The sequence below is a fragment of the Oryctolagus cuniculus genome, chromosome 15 (assembly GCF_051225735.1).
Source record: "Oryctolagus cuniculus isolate XC-2025 breed Fujian yellow rabbit chromosome 15, ASM5122573v1, whole genome shotgun sequence".
Taxonomy (NCBI): domain Eukaryota; kingdom Metazoa; phylum Chordata; class Mammalia; order Lagomorpha; family Leporidae; genus Oryctolagus; species Oryctolagus cuniculus.
In genome coordinates this window covers 61546546-61571255 of record NC_142881.1, presented here as the reverse complement: position 1 = coordinate 61571255, position 24710 = coordinate 61546546, and the positions used below count along the sequence as shown (strand labels likewise).

The 24710-nt window shown below is 48.7% G+C and overlaps 1 protein-coding gene and 1 pseudogene across 1 annotated transcript in view; both read left to right on the top strand.

Moving 5' to 3' along the window:
- Positions 1-24710, top strand: part of PPA1 (inorganic pyrophosphatase 1) — a 33563-nt gene continuing 8853 nt past the window's right edge. The window contains exons 1-5 of the mRNA XM_051823829.3: positions 1-163; positions 2623-2681; positions 16679-16732; positions 17352-17471; positions 19441-19527. Coding sequence (XP_051679789.1) covers positions 100-163; positions 2623-2681; positions 16679-16732; positions 17352-17471; positions 19441-19527 — 384 coding nt within the window. The 5' untranslated portion in view covers positions 1-99. The remainder of the gene's footprint in view (positions 164-2622; positions 2682-16678; positions 16733-17351; positions 17472-19440; positions 19528-24710) is intronic.
- LOC138845484 (coiled-coil domain-containing protein 14 pseudogene) lies at positions 21356-22439 on the top strand (annotated as a pseudogene).

The window sequence follows — 24710 nt, the reverse complement described above, 5'->3', positions numbered from 1 at the left end:
AGCCCTCGCAGTGCGCAGGCGCGGCCTCTCTCCTTGTCAGTCGGCTCCGCGTGCGGGCTGGTGGCTCTGTGGTAGCGGCGGCGGCCCGTCTCCGGCATCATGAGCAGCTTCAGCAGCGAGGAGCGCGCCGCGCCCTTCACCCTCGAGTACCGCGTCTTTCTCAGTGAGTGTCGGCGGCCCACGGCCCCGCCCCGCGCGGCTGCCCATTCATTCCCGGGCCTCGGCTGCGCGGGCGGCTGCGGCCGGCGCTCGGCCCCTTGTCCCCGCGGCGGCCCGGGCTCCTCGGCGTGCCCCCGGGGCCTGGCAGGCCCGCACCTCGCACCCTCCCCGCGGGCGGCGGCGACGCCGTGGGCCGGCCGGCGGCCATCCGTCTCCGCTCGCGGGAAGCGCCCGTTTCCCACGCTCCGCAGGACGCGTACCTGGGCCGGGCTGGTTTGCAGGTGTCGGCCCGGGCGGGGTCCGACGGGAACGGAAACCACCGCGTCATCCTAGAAAGCTGCTTGGCGGTGAACTAATCCCCGCAGGAGGATTGCTGCTCAGAGGCCCGGGGGCCGGCGACTTTCTAGAGACCTTTATTCCGCCGCTTAGCTCTCAGTTTGTCCGCGCTGGGCGGCTCGGGCCCAGCCCCCTCGGTCCACGGGCGGGGAACCTGACGCCCGGCTCCCGCGGACCCCTGCTCGGGGGTCCTGGCCGCGCGTCCGCCCGCCGCGTATGTCCCAAGCGCCGGGGCTGGGAACGCGCCTTGTGAAACACAAAGCCGTGCCCCTCGGGTCACTCAGGTGACGTCAGTCTGGGACACAGGAGCGAGCAGGTGCCAGGGGTTCGGCTTTGCGCAGGATCCGCGTGGAGGGCGCCTGCCGGGAGTCCTGCGCCCCGAGCCAGGAGGCCGCAGGCCCGAGGCGCTGCGTCCCTGGGCGCGCCGCCGCTCTCCCTGCAGGTGGAGGGAAGCACCTGGGGCTTGTCTTTATCCTCACCTCCACCCCCAGCTTCTGGACTGTGGGCGGCCAGGGGAGGCGCTTGAAGATGTATGGCCAACGGCGCTTCGCTTTAACCTCTTCGCGGCGGGAAGTGGGCAGGTGCCGCGCGCTCTGGAGTTGGTGTGTGAAGCCCTGGGGAGGAGAGGAGGGGCGCGAGTGGGATTCCCGCACGCACGGACAGAGTTCCTAGCGAGAAGCTGCCTGTGTGGGAGGAAGAGGGAATCGAACCCTCAAGCGGCCACGTCCCGCTGAAGAGTAAACTTGTGAACGCCCCCCTGTGGAATCCAGGAAGGGTGGGGCTCCCTGCTGTACTCAATTTCAGAATTAGACAGTGAGGACAATGCAGGAAATTTTTTTAAAACAGAATTGTTTAAAAGCATTTTTGTTTATTGAAAGATAGAGAATGGGAGAGAGAGCATCTGGGTTCACTCCCCGTGTGCCAACGACATCTGCAACCCGGCCACCCTAAAGCCAGGAGCCTGGAACTCCCTCCAGGTTTCTCACAAATGTGGCAGGGACCTAAGCATTTGAGCCATCATCTGCTGCCTTCCAGGATGTGCAGCAGCAGGAAGCTGGAATCAGAAGCAGAGCCAGGACCTCAACATGGGACCACTTAGCCACAGCACCCATCCCAGGAACTTTTGGACAATAGATCACTGGCCCTTTTTTGGAAATAGGGTTAGCTCTAGAATTTCTCCATAGGAAGGGCTTAGAGAAGTGACTGGTGTGAAGATAAGGGGGCATCCCGGTCATTGTCTTCAAGCTGCATGTGCAGAGCAAACACTGATTTTAGTTAGATTATGTATTTGCAGTAAGTAGTTCTTGGCCAGCAGGGAAAACCAATTTGGCTGTGGCTAAAGTAACTTTTTTTTTATCTGTTGAAACTCTGGAACTGGAAATATCAATAATTAGAACCAAAGATGTAATTACTTAGTTTTAAGTGTCTTTAAATTGAAAGATTTCTAAGCATGCTTCCTTAATAGAAGTGAAAACTATGATGTTAATGTGTCAGTCTCTTTCAAAACTGATAAGGGTTGGGTGAATCACAAAGTTGACTCTGAGGGGCCCTTAGGGGATTGGTATGGTCTCTGCTCAGTTTTTCCTGTTCACTTTGGTTTTTTAAGCTTGAAGGGATACGATGCGGGTGGACCCTTTAGGTTTCCTAAGAAACAGTGAGGAAGTTTTAAATCACTTTCTGGATATGCTGTGTAGATTTCTTGAGTATACACATGACCTGTGGAGGAACTGCTGCAACTTGATTGCCCTTAAGAAAAACCGTAATCCAGATGTGTTGCTGGAACACCACTTACAAAGCAACATGATTTGTAAATTAGCAAGCTGGCCCCTCCCATTCTCCCCAAGTATGTCACAAAAGCTCTGTAAGGTGAGTCCAAACAACTCAGTTGCTTTCTGTGGACTACGCAGTGCCAGTCCCAGAGGGTGCAAAGGTGTGTGGGGCGGTTCCTCCCGGCATTATGGAGGCTGACACCTGGCAGGTGCTACAGAGCACCTTCAATCAGGAGAGGTGAAGTGTGCGACCAGTTCTTCTGGTGCAGGAATAAATCTTGGTATAAAACAGCATGTGCATTCTGCATTTAGAGATACATTTAATCACAACAATATATTTTTGTAATTTATTTTGCAGAAAATGAAAAAGGACAATATATATCTCCATTTCATGATATTCCTATTTATGCTGACAAGGTAAGACATCTCTCGCATACAGTCGTTCTTCTCAGATTAGCTAATCTGAAAAATAGTTATACATAGGAGTTTTCTTTTTCTTTATTTATTTGAAAGGCAGAGTCAGAGAGAGACAGAGAGGGAGATCGTCCATCTGCTGGTTCACTGCCAAAATGGCTGTAATGGTCGGAGCTGGGCCAATCTGAAGCCAGAAGCCAGAAGCACATGGGTGCAGGGGCCCACGCACTTGGGCCATCCTCCACTGCTTTCTCAGGCCATAGCAGGGAGCTGGATCAGAAATGAAGCAGCTGCCACATGGAATGCTGGTGTTGCAGGAGGTGGCTTTACCCCCTACCCCACAGCACTGGCCCCAGGAATTTTTTTACATATATCTTAGCAAGGGCTTAAAATGCCCCTTTGTGCTGTGAGTTAAAGGTTCACAGACTCAAGAAGTCAGTCTTAAAACCAAACTGTTTGGTAAAAGAAGCTACTGTAAGTTGGTGAAGGAGTAGAGGAATAGAAAAAGCCAATTTAAGCTATCTTGGTTAGTAAACAATCATATTAGTCGCTTCTGTATGTGTATTTGGAACTAAAAATCTTAGTACTTCATTAGTGGTTTTAAAATAACCCAGGTGGCCAGCACAGAATTTTGGGATGTTTTAAACTTTAAAAATAAGCTAGATTATTCAGTGAGTGCAGAAAAATTCAACAGTTTCAATGGGGTTGTAGAGTGGAGATTTGCAGATGTGTTTTTTTTGTTGTTGTTTTTTTTGGTTTTTTTTTTTTTTTTTTGACAGGCAGAGTGGACAGTGAGAGAGAGAGACAGAGAAAGGTCTTCCTTTGCCGTTGGTTTACCCTCCAATGGCTGCTGTGGGCCAGAGCGCGCTGCCCACAGCTGATCCGAAGCCAGGAGCCTGGTGCTTCTCCTGGTCTCCCATGCGGATGCAGGACCCACGCACTTGGGCCATCCTCCACTTGCAGATGGTTTTGATAAGGAATTATTGAGATAATAAATCCACTGAAGCTTCTAACACAGACTTTTTTTTTTTCTTCAAAGATTTATTTATTGAATTGAAAGTCAGAGTTACACAGAGAGCAGGAGAGGCAGAGAGAGAGAGAGGTCTTCCATCCCCTGGTTCACTCCCCAGTTGGCTGCAACGGCTGGAGCTGTGCCGATCAGAAGCCGGGAGCCAGGAGCTTCTTCTTCCGGGTCTCCCACGCAGGTGCAGGCGCCCAAGGATTTGGGCCATCTTCTACTGCTTTCCCAGGCCACAGCAGAGAGCTGGATTGGAAGAGGAGCAGCCGGGATTAGAACCGGCGCCCATATGTAATGCAGGCACTGCAGGTGGCGGCTTTACCTGCTATACCACAGCACTAGCCCCCACACAGACTTTTTTTTTTTAAAGATTTATTTATTTATTTGAAAGGCATGGTTACACAGAGAGCAAGAGAGGGAGAGAGAGAACGCAAGCTTCCATCTGCTGATTCACTCCCAGGTTGGCAGCAATGGGCAGGACTGGGCCAGGCTGAAGCTGGGGCCAGGAGTTTGATTGGGGTCTTCCACATGGGTGCTGGAACCCATGCACTTGGGTCATCTTCCACTGCTTTTCCCAGGCACATTAGCAAGGAGCTGATCGAAAGTGGAGCAATCGGGACTTGAACTGGTGCCCATATGGGATGCTGGCAATGCAGCCAGTGATTTAACCCGTGTAGCACAGCACCCACCCAAGTACACAGACTTCTTAAAAGAAAGTCTGTTCACACAGGGAGCTGAAAAGATCTAACTCTAGCACAGACTGACAGGCTTACCACAAGTTGGAAAGAATTTTCCTTTAGGGAAAAAAGTCCACAATTCTATATACCAAAGTATTTATAAGCCTTGAGTGCTGGGGTTACTGGGACTCTTTAGTTTCATTTTGCCTTTCTAATATTTTTGCAAAAAGCATACTATTTGTATAACTTGAAGAGTTGTATATTTTTAAATGGAGCTTTTTTTTTTTTTTTTTTTTTTTTTTTTTGACAGGCAGAGTGGACAGTGAGAGAGAGAGACAGAAGGTCTTCCTTTGCCGTTGGTTCACCCTCCAATGGCCGCCGCGGCCGGCGCGCTGCAGCTGGCGCACTGCGCTGATCCGATGGCAGGAGCCAGGAGCCAGGTGCTTCTCCTGGTCTCCCATGGGGTGCAGGGCCCAAGCACCTGGGCCATCCTCCACTGCACTCCCTGGCCACAGCAGTGAGCTGGCCTGGAAGAGGGGCAACCGGGACAGAATCCGGCGCCCCGACCGGGACTAGAACCCAGTGTGCCAGCGCCGCTAGGTGGAGGATTAGCCTAGTGAGCCGCGGTGCCGGCCTAAATGGAGCTTTTTAAAGCCTCTTTTCTGGTAGAAGTTTGTGCTGTGTTTAGGAACTTGATACTGGGACAGGCACCTAATTTGTTTTCCACCTTTCACTTTTGGTTTCCTTCCCTGAGGAAATTTTGAAGTTTTTGTTTTGTTTTGAGAGGCAGAGAGACAGAGTTCCCACCCACTGATTCACTCCCCAAGTGTTCCTGACAGCCTGGGGTGGGCCCAGACAAAGCTGGGAGCCGGAACTCAATCCGGGTCTGTCATGTGGGCGGCAGGGCCCCTGCTGCCTCCCAGGGCCTGCACTGCAGGAAGCTGGAATTGGGAGCCAGGAGCTAAGCTCAGGAGCTCCAGTATGAGACACTAGTGTCCTAACTGCTGGCCGAATGCTTGTCCCAAGCATGAACCGCGGCGTTGTAAAAGCTGCACAGGTTGTTGGCCTTCCTTGGCTGGATGTTGGCATTGGTGTGAGCATCCCATTGCAGCGCACTGTGGATGACAGCAAGGTGGAACCTTGTCCTTGTGTGTACTGAGACCTGGTTTTGGGGGCTTGGGCTTAACTATCAGACAAATTCATTGTGCTTTTTAAATTTTATTTTTAAAAAGATTTATTTATTTGAAAGAGTCACAGACTGGGGCAGAGAGAGAGAGATCTTCCGTCTGCTGGTCACTGGGAGGGAGATTGGGTTTTCCATCTGTTAGTTCACTCCCCAGATGGCTGTAATAGAGTTGGGCCAGGCCAAAGCCAGCAGCTTCATCTGGGTCTCGGGTGGGTAGCAGGGGCCCAAGGACTTGAGCCATCCTCCACTGATTTTCCCAGGCCATTAGCAGGGAGCTGGATCAGAAGTGGAGCAGCCAGGACATGAACTGGTTGTCATATGGGATACTAGTGCTGCAAGTTGTAGCTTTATCTGCTATGCACAGTAGTAGTCCTCCCCTCCCCCCCCCCCTTTTTTTTAACAGGCAGAGTGGACAGTGAGAGAGAGAGAGACAGAGAGAAAGGTCTTCCTTTACTGTTGGTTCACCCTCCAATGGCCGCTGCGGCCGGTGCACCGCGCTGATCTGAAGCCAGGAGCCAGGTGCTTCTCCTGGTCTCCCATGTGGGTGCAGGGCCCAAGCACTTGGGCCATCCCCCACTGCCCTCCTGGGCCACAGCAGAGAGCTGGCCTGGAAGAGGGGCAACCGGGAAAGAATCTGGCGCCCCGACCGGGACTAGAACCTGGTGTGCCGGCGCCGCAGGCAGAGGATTAGCCTAGTGAGCCACGGGTGCTGGCCTTTTTTTTTTTTTTTTTTTTTTTTTTTTTTTTTTTTTTTTTTTTTTTTAAGATTTATTTTATTTATTTGAAAGAGTGACAGAGATCTTCTATCTGCTGGTTCATTCCCCAAATGGCCACAATGGCCAGGGCTGAGCCACGCTAAAGCCAGGAGCCCGGAACTCCATCCGGGTCTCCTGCATGGATGGCAGGGGCCCAAGCACTTGGACGTTTAATGTTTATTTGCGTTCCTGGGCCATTCACTGGGAGGTGGATCGAAAGTGGAGCAGCCAGGACTCAGACTCACGCTCGTAACGGGATGCCAACGCTGCAGGCTGTGGCTTAACCTGCTGTGCCACGACACCAGCCCCTTCATTACATTTCTAACAGGAAGTGTGGTACAAGTCTATAACAGCCCTTGGCTGCCGGGAGCACATCCAATTTACACATCGCTTCAGAGTTGGCTGCCTGAGCTGAGCTCCAGTGGGGGTAGTGGAGCAAACAGCCTGAGGCCAATTAGGTACCTGGAGGGCCCTCTAATTGGCCTGCGTTTCCCTGTGGGAGCCCCAGAGTTGTATTTATTCAGAGACCTTATACTGATTTCCTGGGCGTTGACACCAACTGCAGGATCCTCTCCTCCTCTTTAATTGGCCTCGTTTGGTCAGCTTGAGTTAATTGTGTGGTGTGATAGAATGGCTGTGTGTCACCCTGTCAGGTACTCCATGGTAGCATCTCAGACCGACTGCGTGGTGGAGAGGCTGAAGCTGTGACCCCCGGGTCTGTTGGTGGCGCCCTGGCGTGCAAGTGTGCTGAGAAAGGAGGTTGTTTCATTGATGTTCAGCAGGGGTTGGAGAACATTCTAGCCAAGGACCACAGCATGATAGACCCTGTGATGCCTGTTCCTGCCGCGTGTCAGGTGACTCCAAGACTATACTTAGGTGCCATTGCTTGGAGCCCTGTGTCTGGCGGGCTTTATGTAGGACTGAGTTCCACCAGTGGTCCAGACCGTAACGAACCTCAGAGCTTCCAACTCCTGCCTGAGAGGCCGGAAAGGGTTCTTTTTGTTTTTAAGGAAGTTGCATGTTTAAATAGGAATGTGGCTGGCACGCAGAGATTGTTTTGTATTGTAGCCTGAAAAAAGATCTGATTAATGTGGCTTAATACGGAAGAGAACAATTTACTTCTTTAAAAACTCCAGTGTGATTAAGCTTACGGAAGTTCATTTTTGTGTGCAGGGCCGCAGACTCTATCCCTCCTGTGGTCCGTCACTGGACAGTGATAATGAGAAATTGTCATCCGCTGGGCGTGCGCAAGGGGAGACGTCCCAGGGCTCACGTTCTCCCTGTCAGGACCTCCCTGTGTGGACAGCATCCACTCTGGTGTTGGGGAATCTATGCAGCCAGGCTTGGAAATTCCTGTAGCTCACGTGCCTGCTTAGGTTATTTCCAAATCCATTGGATTGGAGTGGGCAAAGATGAGGACTCTCTGGGCTTTTTTTTTTTTTTTCCTTGATTCCTTTGCTTTGGATCTGTCTCGGGTTCGGAAATAAAGCATGCCTTGTTGTTCACTGTCCCCGAGTCTCCTGAGACACTGCAAAGGCTAACAACCCAGCACAGAAGCGTTTACAGCATGAAGCACTAGGGAGAGGGATGCTGTGTCTAAACCTCCAGTGCTCGGACATCATGACCTGATATTTTAATTCTAGGAGTCAGCTACTTTTCCCACATATCTTCAGCTTTCATGCTATACTCGTCCTGCCACAGTAGGCTTCTTGTTTCTCAGGTGACTGTTAGGGGTGTCGAGGAGCACATGTAAACAGGGAGCTGTGTCATTGCTCCCCTTCTGAAAGCGAGTCAGGTTCCTAGTCAGATAGGTTGATGCTCCAGAAACTGAACAAAACCTTTCCTGAAGGTTTGTTTTTTTTTTTTGACAGGCGGAGTGGACAGTGGGAGAGAGAGACAGAGAGAAAGGTCTTCCTTTGCCGTTGGTTCACCCTCCAATGGCTGCCGCGGCCGGTGAGCTGCAGCCGGCGCACCGCACTGATCCGATGGCGGGAGCCAGGTGCTTCTCCTGGTCTCCCATGGGGTGCAGGGCCCAAGCACCTGGGCCATCCTCCACTGCCCTCCTGGGCCACAGCAGAGAGCTGGCCTGGAAGAGGGGCAACCGGGACAGAATCCGGCGCCCCGACCGGGACTAGAACCTGGTGTGCCGGCGCTGCAAGGCGGAGGATTAGCCTAGTGAGCCGCGGCGCCGGCCTGAAGTTTGGTTTAAATATGCATTTTCGGAGAAAGTTTCCATGGTCAAAATTCTGTCATTGTAGTTGTAGAAGTTTGACAACTGGAAAAACAGATCTTTCTGCTAGGTTTTACAGAGAAAAAAGATTGTGGTTAGAATATCTGTTTTCAAAAATTTTTAAAAAGATTTCATTATTTATTTGAAAGGCAGAGTTAGAGAGAGGAAGAGAAAGAGAAAGAGAGAGGTCTTCCATCTGCAGTTCACTCCCCAGATGGCCACAATGGCCAGAGCTGGGCCTATCCAAAGCCAGGAGCGGGGAGCTTTTTCTGGGTCTCCCACACGGGTTCAGGGGCCCAAGGACCTAAGCCATTCTCCATTGCTTTCCCAGGCACATTAATAGGGAGCTGATCAGTAGTGGAGCAGCCAGGACTCTAACCCACACCCGTATGGGATGCTGGTGCTGCAGGCGGTGGCTTAACCCACTATGCCACAGCACCAGCCCCATGTTTTCAAAATTTAATCATCCTGATGCTTATCTTTAGGAAAAAATAGGAGCTTACTCATGGTTATGACAGGGCAGGGAGTTATTACTTTATACAGGTGTGTGTGAAGTGTGTATTACCATTATAGGAAGAGGTTTGAACTGCTGAGAGCTAGAAGTTGTGTGTTGTGTAGTGTGTGTATGTATGTGTGTTAACTTTGTCACTTTAATTGTTAAACCATCTCCCACAGACACATATTAAAAAAAGATTCATTTGAGAGGCAGACGGAGAGCCTATGTTTGCTGGTTCACTCCCTGTTTGCCTGCATTGGCCAGGTTCCAGGCTAAAGCCTGAAACCAGGATCTCAGTCCAGGTTTCTCACATGGGTAGCAAGAACCCAAGTACTCCAAGGTGGGTGTGCATAGCTTGTGTATTAACTGCTAGGCTAGCTGCCTGCCCTCCCCTGCACTCTTAGCACAATTTGGATACTTGTTTTTTGATTGGTATACATCACATTTTTCTTTGTCCAGCTATAATCTAACTGCATAAGGGGCACAACACTGAGATTTGGTGATCATATTTCCTTATGTTAGCTTCTCAAATATACCTTAATCACATGTCAACAGAATAACTCGGCAATCCATGTACTTTTCACAACTTAGAATTTATCCTTTTATAATCCTATAACCAACTTTAAAGCCAAAGCTAACAAGTGAGGGTTATGAACTGTTGTTACCTGGTGAGCGCTGGACAGGGTGACCTGTTCTTGGTGACACGGGACCCCAGCTTCCCTTCCCATGGGGCTGCAGCGCTTCCCTATGGCTGGTGGGGGTTTGATATTCCACTCCAGAAGCCCATGAGCAGGAAGAAGCTGTCGCGGCCCTGGTTAGCACCAGCTTCTTGCTTTCTGTCTAATCTCTAGGGGAAGAGGAGAAAAAATCCCTGCCACCACTGTTTTCCTCCAGCTGTTACTGCAAAACAGTAAAGTGGTGGGACCGAAAGGTGATTTTTGTTGTTCCTTGTAAGTCTGGTATTTGCATGACATAGAAACCCAAGATGAGCCAGCTTGCAAGTGCCAGTTTCAGCCACCGTGCTGGGGTGATGCAGTGTGCCATAGTCCCCTGATGGTTCACAGGCAGCGCTGGAAGCCGCGTCTAAGTCACAGCATGTGTCTCTTAATAAAGACCGGGGGTGGAATTAATGGAGTGTGTGCCCTGTACACGGGCTTACCCGCGTCAGGAATAACCGCCTACCCCCTTGCCGAGCCTGCTCGTTAGTGACCGGGCCTGCGGGAGCCCAGGTGCATCAGCCTGGGGAGGCTCCAGCGTCCTCACCGCACTGCTGTAGTGGTCCTGCTCAGTCAGTGGCATGGTAGCCTAGCCGAGATGCAGGAAGTAGTTCTATGCCTGAAACGATCTTACACATTTCAGGCCTGTGATGTTTCCAGTTTCCTTGGAATAGAGCCATCTCTACCCTTAGTGTTCTTGAACTCTTGATGAAATGGTTGCGGATCTGGGATGTGGGCTCTGCCCTTCTGTCTCTGGCTTGGAGAGGTCAGCGCTATAGCGCTGGTCGCCTTTTATTCTCCCCTGCAGGTTTATCAGTCGTTCCCGCCCCCCCCCCCTTCCCCAGGAGGCCAGCCTCTTGCTTTTTCTGGAACTGTAAACAGGGAGCTCAGAGATTGGGGATCCTGAGCATGGGAGAAGGGGAGTAGAGAATTCTGGGAAGTCCTAACAATAGGATGGTAAATCCGGGATTGAGCTAAGTAACAGTTGGAACCAGCTGGGATTAAGGGAGGAAGGCATGAGTCTGCCTGGGTGGTATGGCATTTCTTAAAATCTTGGTGTTTTTACGTGCATAAAAACTGGGAATATTACAATACAGGGTGTTTTAGCACTGAGTTTTTATAGCAGTAGAGTAATTAGTAGACTGTTTGATGTCACTTGCCCTAAAAATCCTAAATTACACCCTGTTCAACTCAGTGGCAACTCTGAGCTGTAGCCATGAAGTCTAGGGGAAATCAGTTCTTCAGTAGTGGTTCCTGCTAACACGAGACCCTCCTTTTCTTATATAAAAAGGCTGAAAATGCCTTCCTTTGTGGTAGTGACTGGTGGAGTAAGTATTGTCTAGAGGCTGCCACAAGGGCACTGCTTTAATATTTTTATTTATTTGAAAGAGTTACAGAAAGAGGGAAGAGGCTGGAGGGTGGGGAATCTTCCATACACTGGTTCACTTCCCAGATGGCTACAACAGCCCATGTTGGAGCAGGCCAAAGCCAGGAGCTTCATCTGGGTATCCCAGGTGGGCAGCAAGGGCCAAAGTACTTGGGCCATCCTCTGCTGCTTTTCCCAGGTGCATTAGCACAGAGCTGGGTTGGCAGTAGAGCAGCTGGGACATGATTGAGCATTTATATGGAACACTGGCATCACAGGCAACAACTTTACCCACTACTCCACAATGTGGGCCCCTCTCCATGCGTTTGAAAGATGTACTGAATATTCATTTTGCAAACTGCGCATTTATTTGGTGGACTCTTCACTCACCTAGGATTGTGGGCCCCAGCCTGGAGCCTGAGGCCTATAAGCTGGAAGCACCAGGTTTGAAAATCCAACTTTTGAGGCTGGTGCTATGGCATAGTGGGTAAAGCCACCGCCTGCAGTGCCGGCATCCTATATGGGCACCAGTTCGAGTCCTGGCTGCTCCACTTTGGATCCAACTCTCTGCTGTGGCCTGGGAAAACAGTAGAGGATGGCCCAGGTGCTTCGGACCCAGAAGAAGCTCCTGGCTCCTGGCTCCTGGCTTCAGATGGGTGCAGCTCTGGCCACTGTGGCCAGTTGGGGAGTGAGCCAGTGGATGAAAGACCTCTCTCTGCCTATCCTTCTCTCTGTGTAACTCTGACTTTCAAATAAATAAAATCTGTTTTAAAAACCCAACTTTTAGAGAGTTAAAAGGACCTTTATTTTGTTCACTGCTGGTTTTCAGAGCCTAGAAAAGTGTCTGGCACATATGAAGGTACTTTAAAAAGTTTGTGAAAAATAAAATGTTTATTTTGATGCCAAAACTTTGAAAACCCTGCAGTTTTTCCATAGGAGGCATTTCCTACAATTTTAGTGTGCTTTTTGGTTTTGTTTTTAAAGATTTATTTATTTATTTGAGAGGTAGAGAGTGAGGGAGTGGTCTTCCATCCACTGGTTCACTCCCCAGACAGCCACAGTGGCCAGAGCTGTACCAATCCAAAGCTAGGAGCTTCCTCTGGGTCTCCCACACAGGTGCAGGGGCCCAAGGACTTAGGCCAACTCCTACTGCTTTCCCAGGCCATAGCAGAGAGCTGGATCCAAAGTGGAGCAGCCAGGACTCAAACTGGTGCCCATATAGGATGCTGGCACTGCAGGCAGCAGCTTTACCCACTATGTCATAGCGTCAGCCCCTTGTTTTTGTTTTTTAAGATTTATTCGTGTTTGAAAGAATGACAGGGAGTGAGAGATCTTCCATCTGCTGGTTCACTCCCCAAATGGCTACAAAAGCTGGGGCTGGGCCAGGCCAAAGCCAGGAGCCTGGAGCTCCATCCTGGTCTCCCGTGTTGGTGGCAGGGACCTAAGTAATTGGGCCATCTTCTGCTGCCTTCCTAGGTGCATTAGCAGAGGACTGGATTAGAAGCAGAGCAGCCAGGACTTGAACCAGTGCTGATACGGCATTGCAGGCAGCGTCTTAACCCACGGCTCCATAGTGCTGGCCCCTCTGCAGAGTTTATCAAGTGCCCCTGCTGTAGTGATTCTTCATAAGTATTTGTTAAAAGTGATGAATTTATTTGAGGAACTCAGAGGCTCTGTTAGAGTCAACCGCCCGAAAAACGTCACCAAGAGACGTCTCTTATGCAAACAGCAAGGGGAAGCTTTATTGATTATCCAGCATGCTGGGGCTGTCTGATCATCATGACCAGAGCAGCCCCGAATAACCAAAGGTTAGGGTTTATAAAGGCAAAAACCGCAAAACCGGGAAGGGGGGAATACACGGTTGCTAAGCGGTTGCTAATATCTTACAATCAGCAATTATGATCTTAAGACATAGACAAATCACATTTTCATTATTAGCTCAGGTAACCCAGGTAACCTTTTTATTTTTAAGCTTGAGCAATCATGCTAGGGGGTTTTTGTGCTCTGCCAAGGGTGATGTAGTGCACTGCTATTGTCCGACTATTTAAGATCATAGTTTCAGACCAGAGTCTCACGGTGGGGGGGTTCCTTTCCCAGAATGGAGTCTCAAGTGCTCCAAAATGGAGTCCCTACTGTCAAGGTGCTACTTCACTCTTATTTTTACAGCTGTACCAGGAAGGTTTAAACCTGTAAGCTTAAGCTTAACTTTTTACACCCGCACATAACAATTCTAACTCTTCAGCTCCAGCTGTAAAGTAATGACAGAGAGGGAAGTGCTGGTTGCTTGGACTTGGGAAGTGTGTGCTCTGGCATGTCACACCGTCCAGTGGAGGTGTGCCCTTATTGTTAATCAAACCAGTTTGTTAATGTTTAAAGAGGTGGAAATGCTAGTCAGCCTGCTTTGATCTGTACATATGGGTTGACATCACACTGTACCCCATAACTGTGTTCACTTAAAATAGCACCAATAAATCAATACAATGGATGAAGCAGCTGTGCTTTTTTGCAGGTCCTTCTTGGTATTTTTGGCCCAGGTAGTTCCTGAAGAGCACCGGAGCTTCAGGCTTCTGTAGTTCTTGTCGCAGTAGGGTTCTCTTAAAGTTTTTGAAGACATCCTCTTGTCTTTCCTATCCAGGAGTGCTGTAGGTTCATATCAGGTAGTGCTCTTTTGATAGTCTATGCATATTTATCATTTATGGCCATGAAAGCATTTGATATGGTTTCCAATTTTTAAAAAAGATTTTGTTTATTTATTTGAAAATTTAGAGAGAGAGCGCGCGCTTTTCATCTGCTTGTTCACTTCCCAGCAACAGCCAGGGCAGGAGCTAGGAGCTTCATCCCGGTCCCCTACGTGGGACCATCTTCTACTGCCTCTCCCCAGGCTGCTAGCAGGGAGCTGGATGGGAAGTGGAGCAGACGGTACATGAGCTGGCACCCACCTGGGAGACTGGCATTGGAGGTGGCGGCCTTCCTCACTACATCACAACAGCAGCCCCAATTTCCAAATTTTAAAGTGGGGATTTCGGCTCTGTTTGGTACATTTTTCTGGAAGCAATGTATTCGTTTGCTGGCATTTTCTTTAGAAAACATTTACAACTGCGCTTCTTGGTGTTTGAGGCTGTCTTTCATGTTGTAACAGCGCCACCTTGTGAAACTGTAGGATATTGCTGCTGACGACTTGTAAAGCCCAGGCTTTTTCTTACATCAGACATACAGAGAGTTTTTATGTCTGAGAAGTGGCACGATATCGTGGGTAAATGCAACTTAATCAGAGACTGGCTCTGAGGTTTCCTACCCACGAACAATCAGCGTCCCGTTTTCTAAGCCATCAGTTACTGCCTTATAGAGGTGGGACAGTTGGTTCAGTCCTGATTTGAGTAATATTTCCATTTTGGGTCTTTATGTTGTATTAAGTATGCTTTAGGAGCATTGAGTAGAAGCTTATGGAGTACTTCAGTATGCCACAGGTTATTTAACCCAGAACTTAAAGAAGTGACAGAAGTTTTACACATTTGTGTAGAAATCTGTGTAGCATTTCTGCTTGGTTAAAAGTAGCAGCAAGGTCATTTTTGGCTTGAAACCTTTGACCTGTTTCCTTGCAGTTCCCCAGTCCTTGTTTTTTTCTCATGTAAAATAGCAAAGAGGTAATTCTAAAAGCTGTGTGACTAAGTGGTTTTCTTTAAATCAGTTTTGGGAAGGAGTAGTTGCAGACTTGGCTTCCCCTGTGTGCGTGGCGGACCTGATCTGGAAAACTGCAGTAGGTCTCATTACTTGGGAAAGTGAGATTTTGGGACCAGAGCTGCAGTGCCGCCATCCCATATGGGTGCCGGTTCGAGTCCTGGCTGCTCCACTTCCAATCCAGCTCTCTGCTATGGCCTGGGAAAGCAGTAGAGGATGGCTCAAGTCCTTGGGCCCCTGCACCCACATGGGAGATCCGGAAGAAGCTCCTGGCACCAGCTGTTGCAGCCATTGGGGAGTGAACCAGCGGATGGAAGACCTCTCTCTGCCTCTCTGTAATTTTGCCTTTCAAATAAATAAATAAGTCTTTATTTAAAAAAATGAAAAGGGAAAGTAATATTCTGCCTAGTTACGGCTCCTTTTAATGAGAAGGCCTGTGTCAGTCCATATGCCATTCTGGTGTGCAAAATGAGGTGACGAAGTGATATTTCTCCCCCTGAATATTTCATTTACTTTTTTAAAAAAATATTAATTTATTTATTTGAAAGTCAGAGTTACACAGAGAGAGAAGGAGAGGCAGAGAGAGAGAGGTCTTCCATCCGCTGGTTCACTCCCCGGTTGGCTGCAACAGCCAGAGCTGCGCCAATCCGAAGCCAGGACCCAGGAACTTCTGGGTCTCCCATGCTGGTGCAGGGGCCTAAGGACTTGGGCCATCTTCTACTGCTTTCCCAGGCCATAGCAAAGAGCTGGATGGGAAGTAGAGCAGCCGGGACTTGAACCAGCGCCCATATGGGATGCTGGCGCTTCAGGCTGAGCCACAGCGCCGGCCACCCTATTTTATTTATTTATTTTTTTAAGATTTATTTATTATTTGAAAGAGTCACACAGAGAGGAGAGGCAGAGAGTATTTCATCTGCTTTAATGTAGTCTGGTTAAGGCTGTATGCTAATTATAGAGCTGTCATGTTTTTGGGACATGTTCTTTTGTTTTAATTATCAAACTTCTAGTCTTTTTTTAGGGAGTCTTGGTTTTTAAAAGACGGCTACATTGGGAGAATAAAGTGGGTAATTGAGTTGATTTTCATTTGATGCTAGAAGCACAGCGTGTCCAGAGTAATCAGGCTGATTCGGGATTTGTCTTTTGTACGAAGTGCTTCAGAATAGGAACTTGAGAAACACTGTGAGTAATTGCAGTGTCACCCGAGGAGATGCCACAGATTCTCGGAGATGGTTGTTTTGAAGCCAGCCGCCTTCAGAGATGGAAGTTCTGTTTGTTTAAAAATCATTTCCCTGCTTTCTGGAAACATTCTTTCCACCCTCCTCTTTTTTTTTTTTTTTTTTTTTTTTTGTACTAACAAATGTAAAATGCACAGAAGAAAGAATGACACGACTGGGGCAGGTGTTGGTGCCTCTGTGCTGCATGGAAGCACCTGTGTTCGACTGTGGTCTCCGACCCCTGCTTCCTGCCGATGTAAACTCTGGGAGGCAGCAGTGATGGCTCAAGTGGTCGGGTCCCTGCCACCCACGGGGGGATACCTGGATTCAGTTCCCAGCTCCCAGCTTCATCAGTGACCCAGCCCTGGGCAATGCTGGCATTTGGGGAGTGAGCCAGTGGGCGGGAGCTCTGCTTGTCTGCTTCTCAAATTAAGTAAATGGGAAAAAATTGCACAGTGTCAATCATACACTTCCCCCATTGGGTCAGCAGCACTAAATATTATTTTGCGTTTGATTTCTGTCTTCACTCATCATTCCATGTTGCGTTTTTGATGCATTTTGCGGACAGTCCATTGCCTTCAGGGATGTGCCCCTGTGAACAGTTTCCCCCTGAAATCAGGGGCCAAATGAGCTGCCGTGGTTCTCACCTCTGCTTTGTTTTCAGGACGTGTTCCACATGGTGGTTGAAGTACCACGCTGGTCTAACGCCAAAATGGAGGTAACGTTCACCTTGCACTGGTAATGGGGTGGGACGGCGACACCTGTCTGGCCCCTGTGTGTTTCCAGCGGCTCTCTGAGCTCCAGCTGAAGGCCGCCAGGCCCCTTTGTAGACGGAGCCAAGGCCCGGGACTGCCTGGCTCTCCTCTCAGTCCTTTCCTTCCATCCTGAAGCCACCTTAGGTGCGAACAGTCTCATGGGAATTTCCATTGCGTTTGGTAGTTTCTTTCCGACTCCCTCTGACTTAGCTGCCTTATCATGGGTCATTTATTACGTGTTTCATGTCGTTGGTAATCACACCGGCATGTTGTCAGTGCTCAAGTGCTTGAGTGACACTAGGCGCTTTAAAGCAGAGCTGAGTGTCCCTCTATCTCGGATGTTAGGATTCATCCCAGCTGTAGGATCAGTGGCTGCCTTCCCCCTTCTCAGTGTCCCTCAAGTAGGCCTTCCCTTACTGGCTGCTTACTGAGATGCATTTAGGTCAGATTGTGATGGTGGGGCCAAAATATATCATTAAGGGAGAATCGGGGGCCATGTGTAGCCCATGTCACGTCCTCCAGTCCTCGGGTGTGACCAGTGTTTCACACCCAAACCCTCAATGATGTCAAATTTCACTTCAGATCGCCACAAAGGACCCTTTAAATCCGATTAAACAAGATGTGAAGAAAGGGAAACTGCGCTACGTGGCCAACTTGTTCCCCTACAAGGGCTACATCTGGAACTACGGCGCCATCCCTCAGGTACGGCTCCCTGCGGCTGTGTCGCTTGCTAAAGGTTAACTTAGAGAGATTTAAACACATCACAAGGCGCAATGAACTCATTTGAATGCTTGAGTAACTTCTTTTCAAGATAAACTGAAAGGTAAGTGCTAGGATGTTGAAATTGAGAAAGTGCATCCTTTTCCCTGTGCACCGCTCCCGTGGGAGTCGTGTGCACACCTTCCCTGAGTCTGCAGAGGAACGCGTGTGCATGGTGGTGGGGAAGAACCCGGCGTTTGGCTCTGCCAGACCCCTGCAGGCCCTTCCCCGGCCTGCCCCCTCGGCTCCCTCTCTCTGTCGGAGCCTGCCTGGGTGCTGTGAGGGACGGAGCATTCAGTTCCTGGCACACACGTTCTCGGAGCGGTTGGCTCGTCTTGGAGTCCTGAATCTGTTCTTGAGGCCAGGCTCTCGGTGATTCAGGAGGGATGGGGCCTGCGTGCTTAACCCGCCAGCGCTGGAGGGGCTCTGTCTGCATCGCTTCCTGCTGATCCCCAGCGCGGGGACAGTGGGAAGCAGAGCCTAATCCACGGTGAGTGAACAGTCACCGGAAGCACATCTCTGACAAGCAAATGACATATTCAGTCCTGGTTTGGCTGGGCCAACGCCATGACACTAGGGAGTCAGTGCTGTGACACTTGGCTGCGCATTTAACTTCGTTTTTTTCCATTGATAGATTTTTTTTTTTTTTTTTTTTTTTTGTTAGCCGTTAAGCCCATTAAATGGAACCTACTGTGAAACCATCTGTAAGTTACTAGAGTGCAGGCCAGACTCATCTGGCTCGTTGGGTAATCCCAGAGCCGTGTTTCTGCCTTCGTGGTAGCTCTTCCCTTGCACTGCGGCTGATTAATGTCTGAGGGCTCCTCCCTCGGGGAACCTGCTGGAATACTTTCTCCTCCACGCCTGGGGTTTTGCTGTTGCCTGTGGTTCCCTTCCCTGCCTTCACTTTTGTCTTTCTGCCTTTATTCCCGCCCTATAGGCAAACAGTTCCAAGGAATCTGTTCTCTTTGGCAGAGAAAAGGCCCCACAGTGGCTCTGTTTTAAACTAACTTCCTAGCAAGCACAGGTTTCAGTTCTTTCCTGAGATGCTCTTCAAGGACTCTGGCTTGCAATTTAGTCACCGGAAGCTTCAGAAGCTCTCCAGGAAGCTAACTCTTCAGCCTTGGCTCATGGCTGTTTTCATGTAGCTGCCTACCTGTGTTGGGGAAGTGTCATAAAGAAAATCTGGCTAACGGAAGATAGGAAATACCTAGAAGAAAAAAAAAGTAGTTTTCTCTTCATGTTTTTTAAAGTTAATATTTGGCTCTGTAGATATTTGTAATTGATGATGTCTCAGTTATTAAGTAGGGGGGCTTTTCTTTTTTTCTTTTTTTTTTTTAATTTATTTGAGAGGCAGAGTTACAGACAGAGAGAGGTGTTGGTTTGCTCCCCAAATAGCCACAATGGCCAGAGCTGGCCAATTCAAAGCCAGGAGCCAGGAGCTTCTTCTGGGTCTCCCATGTGAGTGCAGGGGCCCAAGCACTTGGGCCATCTTCTGCTGCTTTCGCAGGCCACAGCAGAGAGCTGGTTCAGCAGAGGAGCAGCGGGACTCAAACCAACGCCCACCTGGGGTGCTGGTGCCGCAGGCCAAGGTCTAGCCTACTATGCTACAGTGCCGACCTGCTCATTTGTTTTTAGTAAGATCACTGTGTGTTTTAAAACTCAAATTTAGCATGGTGTTATCTGCATAACTGGAGTTTCAACATTTAATAGAAATTATTGTGTGTAGTTAAGATTCTGAAATGTGAATAAAGGACTTTTAAAAAAGAGAGAAAAAATAGCTGAAAATCCATACTTTCCCAGAAAGATTCGTGGACTGTTCTCTGCTCCTGTCAACATGATCCACTGTGGCAGCAGTGTGGATGTGTAGGAATAAGCTACTGTAAGCTTTTTTTTTTTCTTTTTTTTCTCTTAGACTTGGGAAGACCCAGGACACAATGACAAACACACCGGCTGTTGTGGCGACAATGACCCAATTGATGTGTGTGAAATTGGAAGCAAGGTGATGCAATCTGATGTTCTTTTTCCTTAGTGTTGAGGTGATATTGGTATATCAAAGTTCATATTTCAAAAAATACTGTGAAGATACGCACATTACTGAAATGATGTCTCTTTGGGTCACACATTGAAAGCTCCCATTTCCTCCTAATCGTTTATGTGGTAGAACTTGTATATTTAAACCTGGTCTGGAAAGTGTGTGTAGACACAGAAACAGCGGGTGTGTTCTGCGTTTCTTCAGCAGGCAGAGCATCACCGTGTAATGTTTCAGGAGGGAAATTTCATCTCGGTACAAGGCAGCCCTTGCCTAATGATTGGAATGATCAGTGAACTGACCCAGCCAAATAACCTCCGAAGTTGGAGACTTGGGGAAGGGATTCTCCAGCAGTTAGGCTCACTCTGCGATTCTGATTGTGGGGGTGAGGGCTTGGCACAGCAGGTAAGATGCTGCCTGGGATGCTCATACCCCATATCAGAGTGCCTGGGTTTCAGTCTCAGCTCTGCTCCCAATTCCAGCTTCTGCCAATGCACACGCACCCTGGGAGAAGCAAGTGATGTCTCCAGTTGTTGGGCCCTTGTCACCTGTGTGGGAGACCTAAATTACATTCCCAGCACCTAGTTTCCACCTGGTACAGCCCTGACTTTTGTGGGAAGGGAACCAGCAAGTTGGAGAGCTCTGTCTGTCTTCCCCTCTCCTCTACCTCCAGAAAGATTCTGAGTGTATTTGCTTATAATCTCTAAGGCTCAAAGAAAGAAACAACAAAAAACCAAGTTGTCATTCTGGGGTAGGTGTTTGGTGCAGCAGTTATGACACTGCTTGGGAAACCTGCACCTCAGATTGTCCCAGCTCTGATTCTTCCTTCCTGCTCGTGCACACCCTGGGAGGCAGCAGATGATGGCTCAAGTACTCGGGTCCCTGCCACTCATATAGGAGAGCATATTGAGTTCTGGCCTGCCCCAATTCTGGCTGTTGCCTGCGTTTGCTGAGTGAACTAGCTGTTGGAAGATCTCTCTCTCTCTGTGTTTGTCTTTCTGTGTCTCTGTCTGCCTTCTAAATAAAATGAAAAATTCTTAAGGATTCATTTATTTTATTTGAAAATCAGAATTGCAGAGAGAGGGGGAGAGTCAGGAAGATCTTTCATCTGTTGGTTCACTTCCCAAATGGCCACAATGGCCAGGAGCTTCACCCAGGTCTCCCACATGCGTGACATTGGACTGAATACTTGGGCCATCTTTTGCTGCTTTTCCCAGGCCATTAGCAGAGAGCTGGATCAGAAGCGGAGCAGCCAGGACTCAAACCGGCACCCATATGGGATGCTGACTCTGCAGATTGTGGCTTAACCCGCTGCGCCACAATGCTGGCCCTGAAAATAAATTATAAAAAATACTATTTATTTGAAAGGAAGAGTTAGAGAAGGAGAGACACAGAGAAAAAAATTTTTAAAGATTTATTTATTTATTTGGAAGTCAGAGTTACACAGAGAGAGGAGAGGCAGAGAGAGAGAGAGAGAGAGAGAGACAGAGAGAGGTCTTCCATCTGATGGTTCACTCCCCAATTGGCTGCAACGGCTGGAGCTGTGCCAATCCAAAGCCAGGAACCAGGAGCTTCTTCTATGTCTCCCATGTGGGTGCACCACTTGGACCATCTTCTACTGCTTTCCCAGGCCTTAGCAGACAGCTGGATTGGAAGTGGAGCAGCCGGTCTCGAACTGGCACCCATATGGGATGCCGGCGCTTCAGGCCAGGGCGTTAATCCACACGCCACAGTGCCAACCCCAGGAAATAAATTTTTAAGACCTTGTCGGGGGCTGGCCAAGGAGGGCCGGGAGTCGATGCGTTGGGTCAGGGCCGTTCCTTGGCTGTGAGAGATGGCCAGGTGTTACCTTCAGGAAGGCACACTGGGCTTGCTGAATTAACAAATGGAAGGAATGGGACCTGTTTAAGAAAAATAGCAGGTTTTAATGCAGATTCTGGCTAATCCCATACATTCTTGGTGGTTGAGCTTCCTTGCTGAGAAGTGAAGATTCAGGTACAGAAACAGCATAGTCAGAAAACAGATATAATTCCAGAACTTTAGAAGGGAGTACAGATCTAAAAAGAGAGGATAAGGATACTGTTCCATTAGTCTGGAAAGAAATGTAGTTCCGGGCAACATCACAGTCTAATTATGGCGTATGTACCTCCGTTCCAGTCTGGTCAGCTCAGCAGCCACCATGCCCTTCAGTGGGTCATGCTGACTGGACAGCCAGTTTGCATCACAAGGCAGAACAGTTTCTGTGAACCCTACTGGTGTTCCAAGGAATCTGCTGATAACCAGTCCTGCGCTTCCGTGCAGCCTGCCCCACCCTGACAGATCAGCTCTTTGAACGTTTCAGCAGCTGGGTCCTGCTAATGGGATTCTGCCACCAGAAGGAGTTTCTAAGGAAGCAGACCTACTAAAGTGTTTTCAAACGTACATGTCTCTGTTTCAGTCTCATGGAAAAGAAATGCACTCTGACAGTCAGACATACCAGAGCCCCACATGATCACAACAAGCTTTCTTGGCAACTAATGAAGACAAAAATACCAGAGAACAAATTGGAAGGTCCACCAGTAAGGGAAAGGATTTAAACATACATATACACGATGCAGAAATACTGAAGGATGCACCAAAGGCCAAAAATGCCAGAAAAGTTAGAACTATAAAGCATGTGTTGGGAGAGCTGAAGGCCCTGGGAGCAGAACAAGGTGGACGAGTACTTTCTTATTGTCACGTGGTGTTATACTAAACACAGTGTCACGTCATCCGCCACCCGGCAAAGTCAGAATCAGTGACATGGAGTTTTCCATAAAACTGCATCTTGAGTAACAGAAAGTCATTCTGCCTGTTGTGTTCTTGTTTTAGATTTTTTTCCCGTATTGTGTCCTGTGAATTTGAAATGTGTTAGGGAATAACAGATGTTTAGTCTCTTGCTTGCAGGTGTATATTCATTCTCTTTGGTCCAAATGGACCTTGAAAAGATTCAAAGAGGATTTGTGGTGAGAAAATTTTAGTGGTTAGACACCTAAAGATGATTAGCTCCTTATAATAGACTAATTATTTTAAGAAAATGTAAGCCGGCACCGCGGCTCACTAGGCTAATCCTCCGCCTGCGGCACCGGCACACCAGGTTCTAGTCCCGGTCAGGGCGCCGGATTCTGTCCCGGTTGTTCCTCTTCCAGGCCAGCTCTCTGCTGTGGCCCGGGAGTGCAGTGGAGGATGGCCCAAGTGCTTGGGCCCTGCACCCGCATGGGAGACCAGGAGAAGCACCTGGCTCCTGGCTTCAGATCAGCGCGATGCGCCGGCTGCAGCTCACCGGCCGAGGCGGCCATTGGAGGGTGAACCAACGGCAAAAAGGAAGACCTTTTTCTCTGTCTCTGTCTCTCTCACTGTCCACTCTGCCTGTCAAAAAAAAAAAAAAGAAAAGAAAAGAAAAGAAAATGCAGATATTTCCTTCTTAGCATTGCTTTAATAACCAACTGTTAACACTTAACAAATCTCAGTTTGAGAAGTAACCCAAACCTTGTGCCCTTTTCAGTTTATTTTTGAGAAGTAACCCAAACCTTGTGCCCTTTTCAGTTTATTTTTCACTTTTCCTGTAAATTAAATCAAGGAAAGTACCTTTTTTTTTTTTTTTTTTTTAAGATTTATTTATTTGGAAGGCAGAGTTGAGAGAGAAAAACAGAAAGAGATCTTCCATCCACTGGTTCACTCCCCAGATGTTCTTCCAGATCTCCCATGTGGGTGCAGGGACTCAAGTACTTGAGCCATCTTCCACTGCTTTTCCAGGCACATTAGCAGGGAGCTGGATTGGAAGTGGAGCAGCAAAGACTTGAACCAGCACCCACATAGGTTGCTAGCTTCATGGGCCAGTGGATTTACCCGCTATGCTACAATGCTGGCCCCAAGGAAAATATTTTTGAGTTAGAGGATTCAGAAATTCGGAGGTTGATTACAGAAGTGGAGGCATGCATATCTGAGAATATTTGTGGAAACACAAATATTCAAGTTGAAATAGCACTAGCCATGCAGGCATTAAGAAGTGAAAATGCTCACTTAAAAAGGCAATTTGGAATTTTCAACTAGAGACTTAGAGAACAAGAAAAAACAAATCAGGCAACTGGTGCTATGGAATGCAACCTTGAATGTAGGTAAAAGAACTTTTCAAAGTTGATGTTAAATTCCTTGTGGTTCTGGAAATACTGATAAAGAATTTACTTTTCTTAATTATTGTGTCTAAATGGATTTTCTTATTTAAATCAAGTTAAACAAAATAGAAATAATACTGTATTAAAATTTGCAATGGTATTAAAAAACATTGTCTTTTTAAAAGATTTTTTATTTATTTATTTATTTTTGACAGGCAGAGTTAGACAGTAAGAGGGAGAGAGACAGAGAGAAAGGTCTTCCTTTTTCCGTTGGTTCACCCCCCAAATGGCTGCTACAGCCCGTGTGTTGCGCCAGTCTGAAGCCAGGAGCCAGGTGCTTCCTCGTGGCCTCCCACACGGGTGCAGGGCCCAAGCACCTGGGCCATCCTCCACTGCACTCCCAGGCCACAGCAGAGAGCTGGACTGGAAGAGGAGCAACCAGGACATAATCCGGCGCCCTGACCGAGACTAGAACCTGGGATGCTGGCGCCCCAGGTGGAGGATTAGCCTAGTGAGCCGCTAATTTGAAAGACAGAGTTACAGAGAGAGAGGTCTTCCATCTGCTGGTTTACTCCCCAGATGGCCGCAACGGCCTGAGCTGTGCTGATCGAAAGCCAGGAGCCAAGAGCTTCTTCCGGGTCTCCCACGTGGGTGCAGGAGCCCAGGGATTTGGGCCATATTCTACTGCTATCTCAGGCCATAGCAGAGAGCTGGATGGGAAGTGGAGCAGCCAGGACTAGGACTGGTGCCCATATGGGATGCTGGAGCTTCAGGCCTGGGCGTTAACTCGCTGTGCCAAAACACTGGCCCCTGTCATTTTGTTTTAAGTCAAGGCTTGCTTGCTCACTTTATTTATTTATTTATTTAAAGGGTAGAGAGACAGATATTGCTGGTTTACTGCAACGGCTAGGGCTGGGCCAGGCTGAATCCAGGAACTCAATCCAAGTCTCCTCCCTGGGTGGTAGGAACCCAGGTACATGGGCCATCACCTGCTGCCTTCCAGGGTGTGCATTAGCAAGA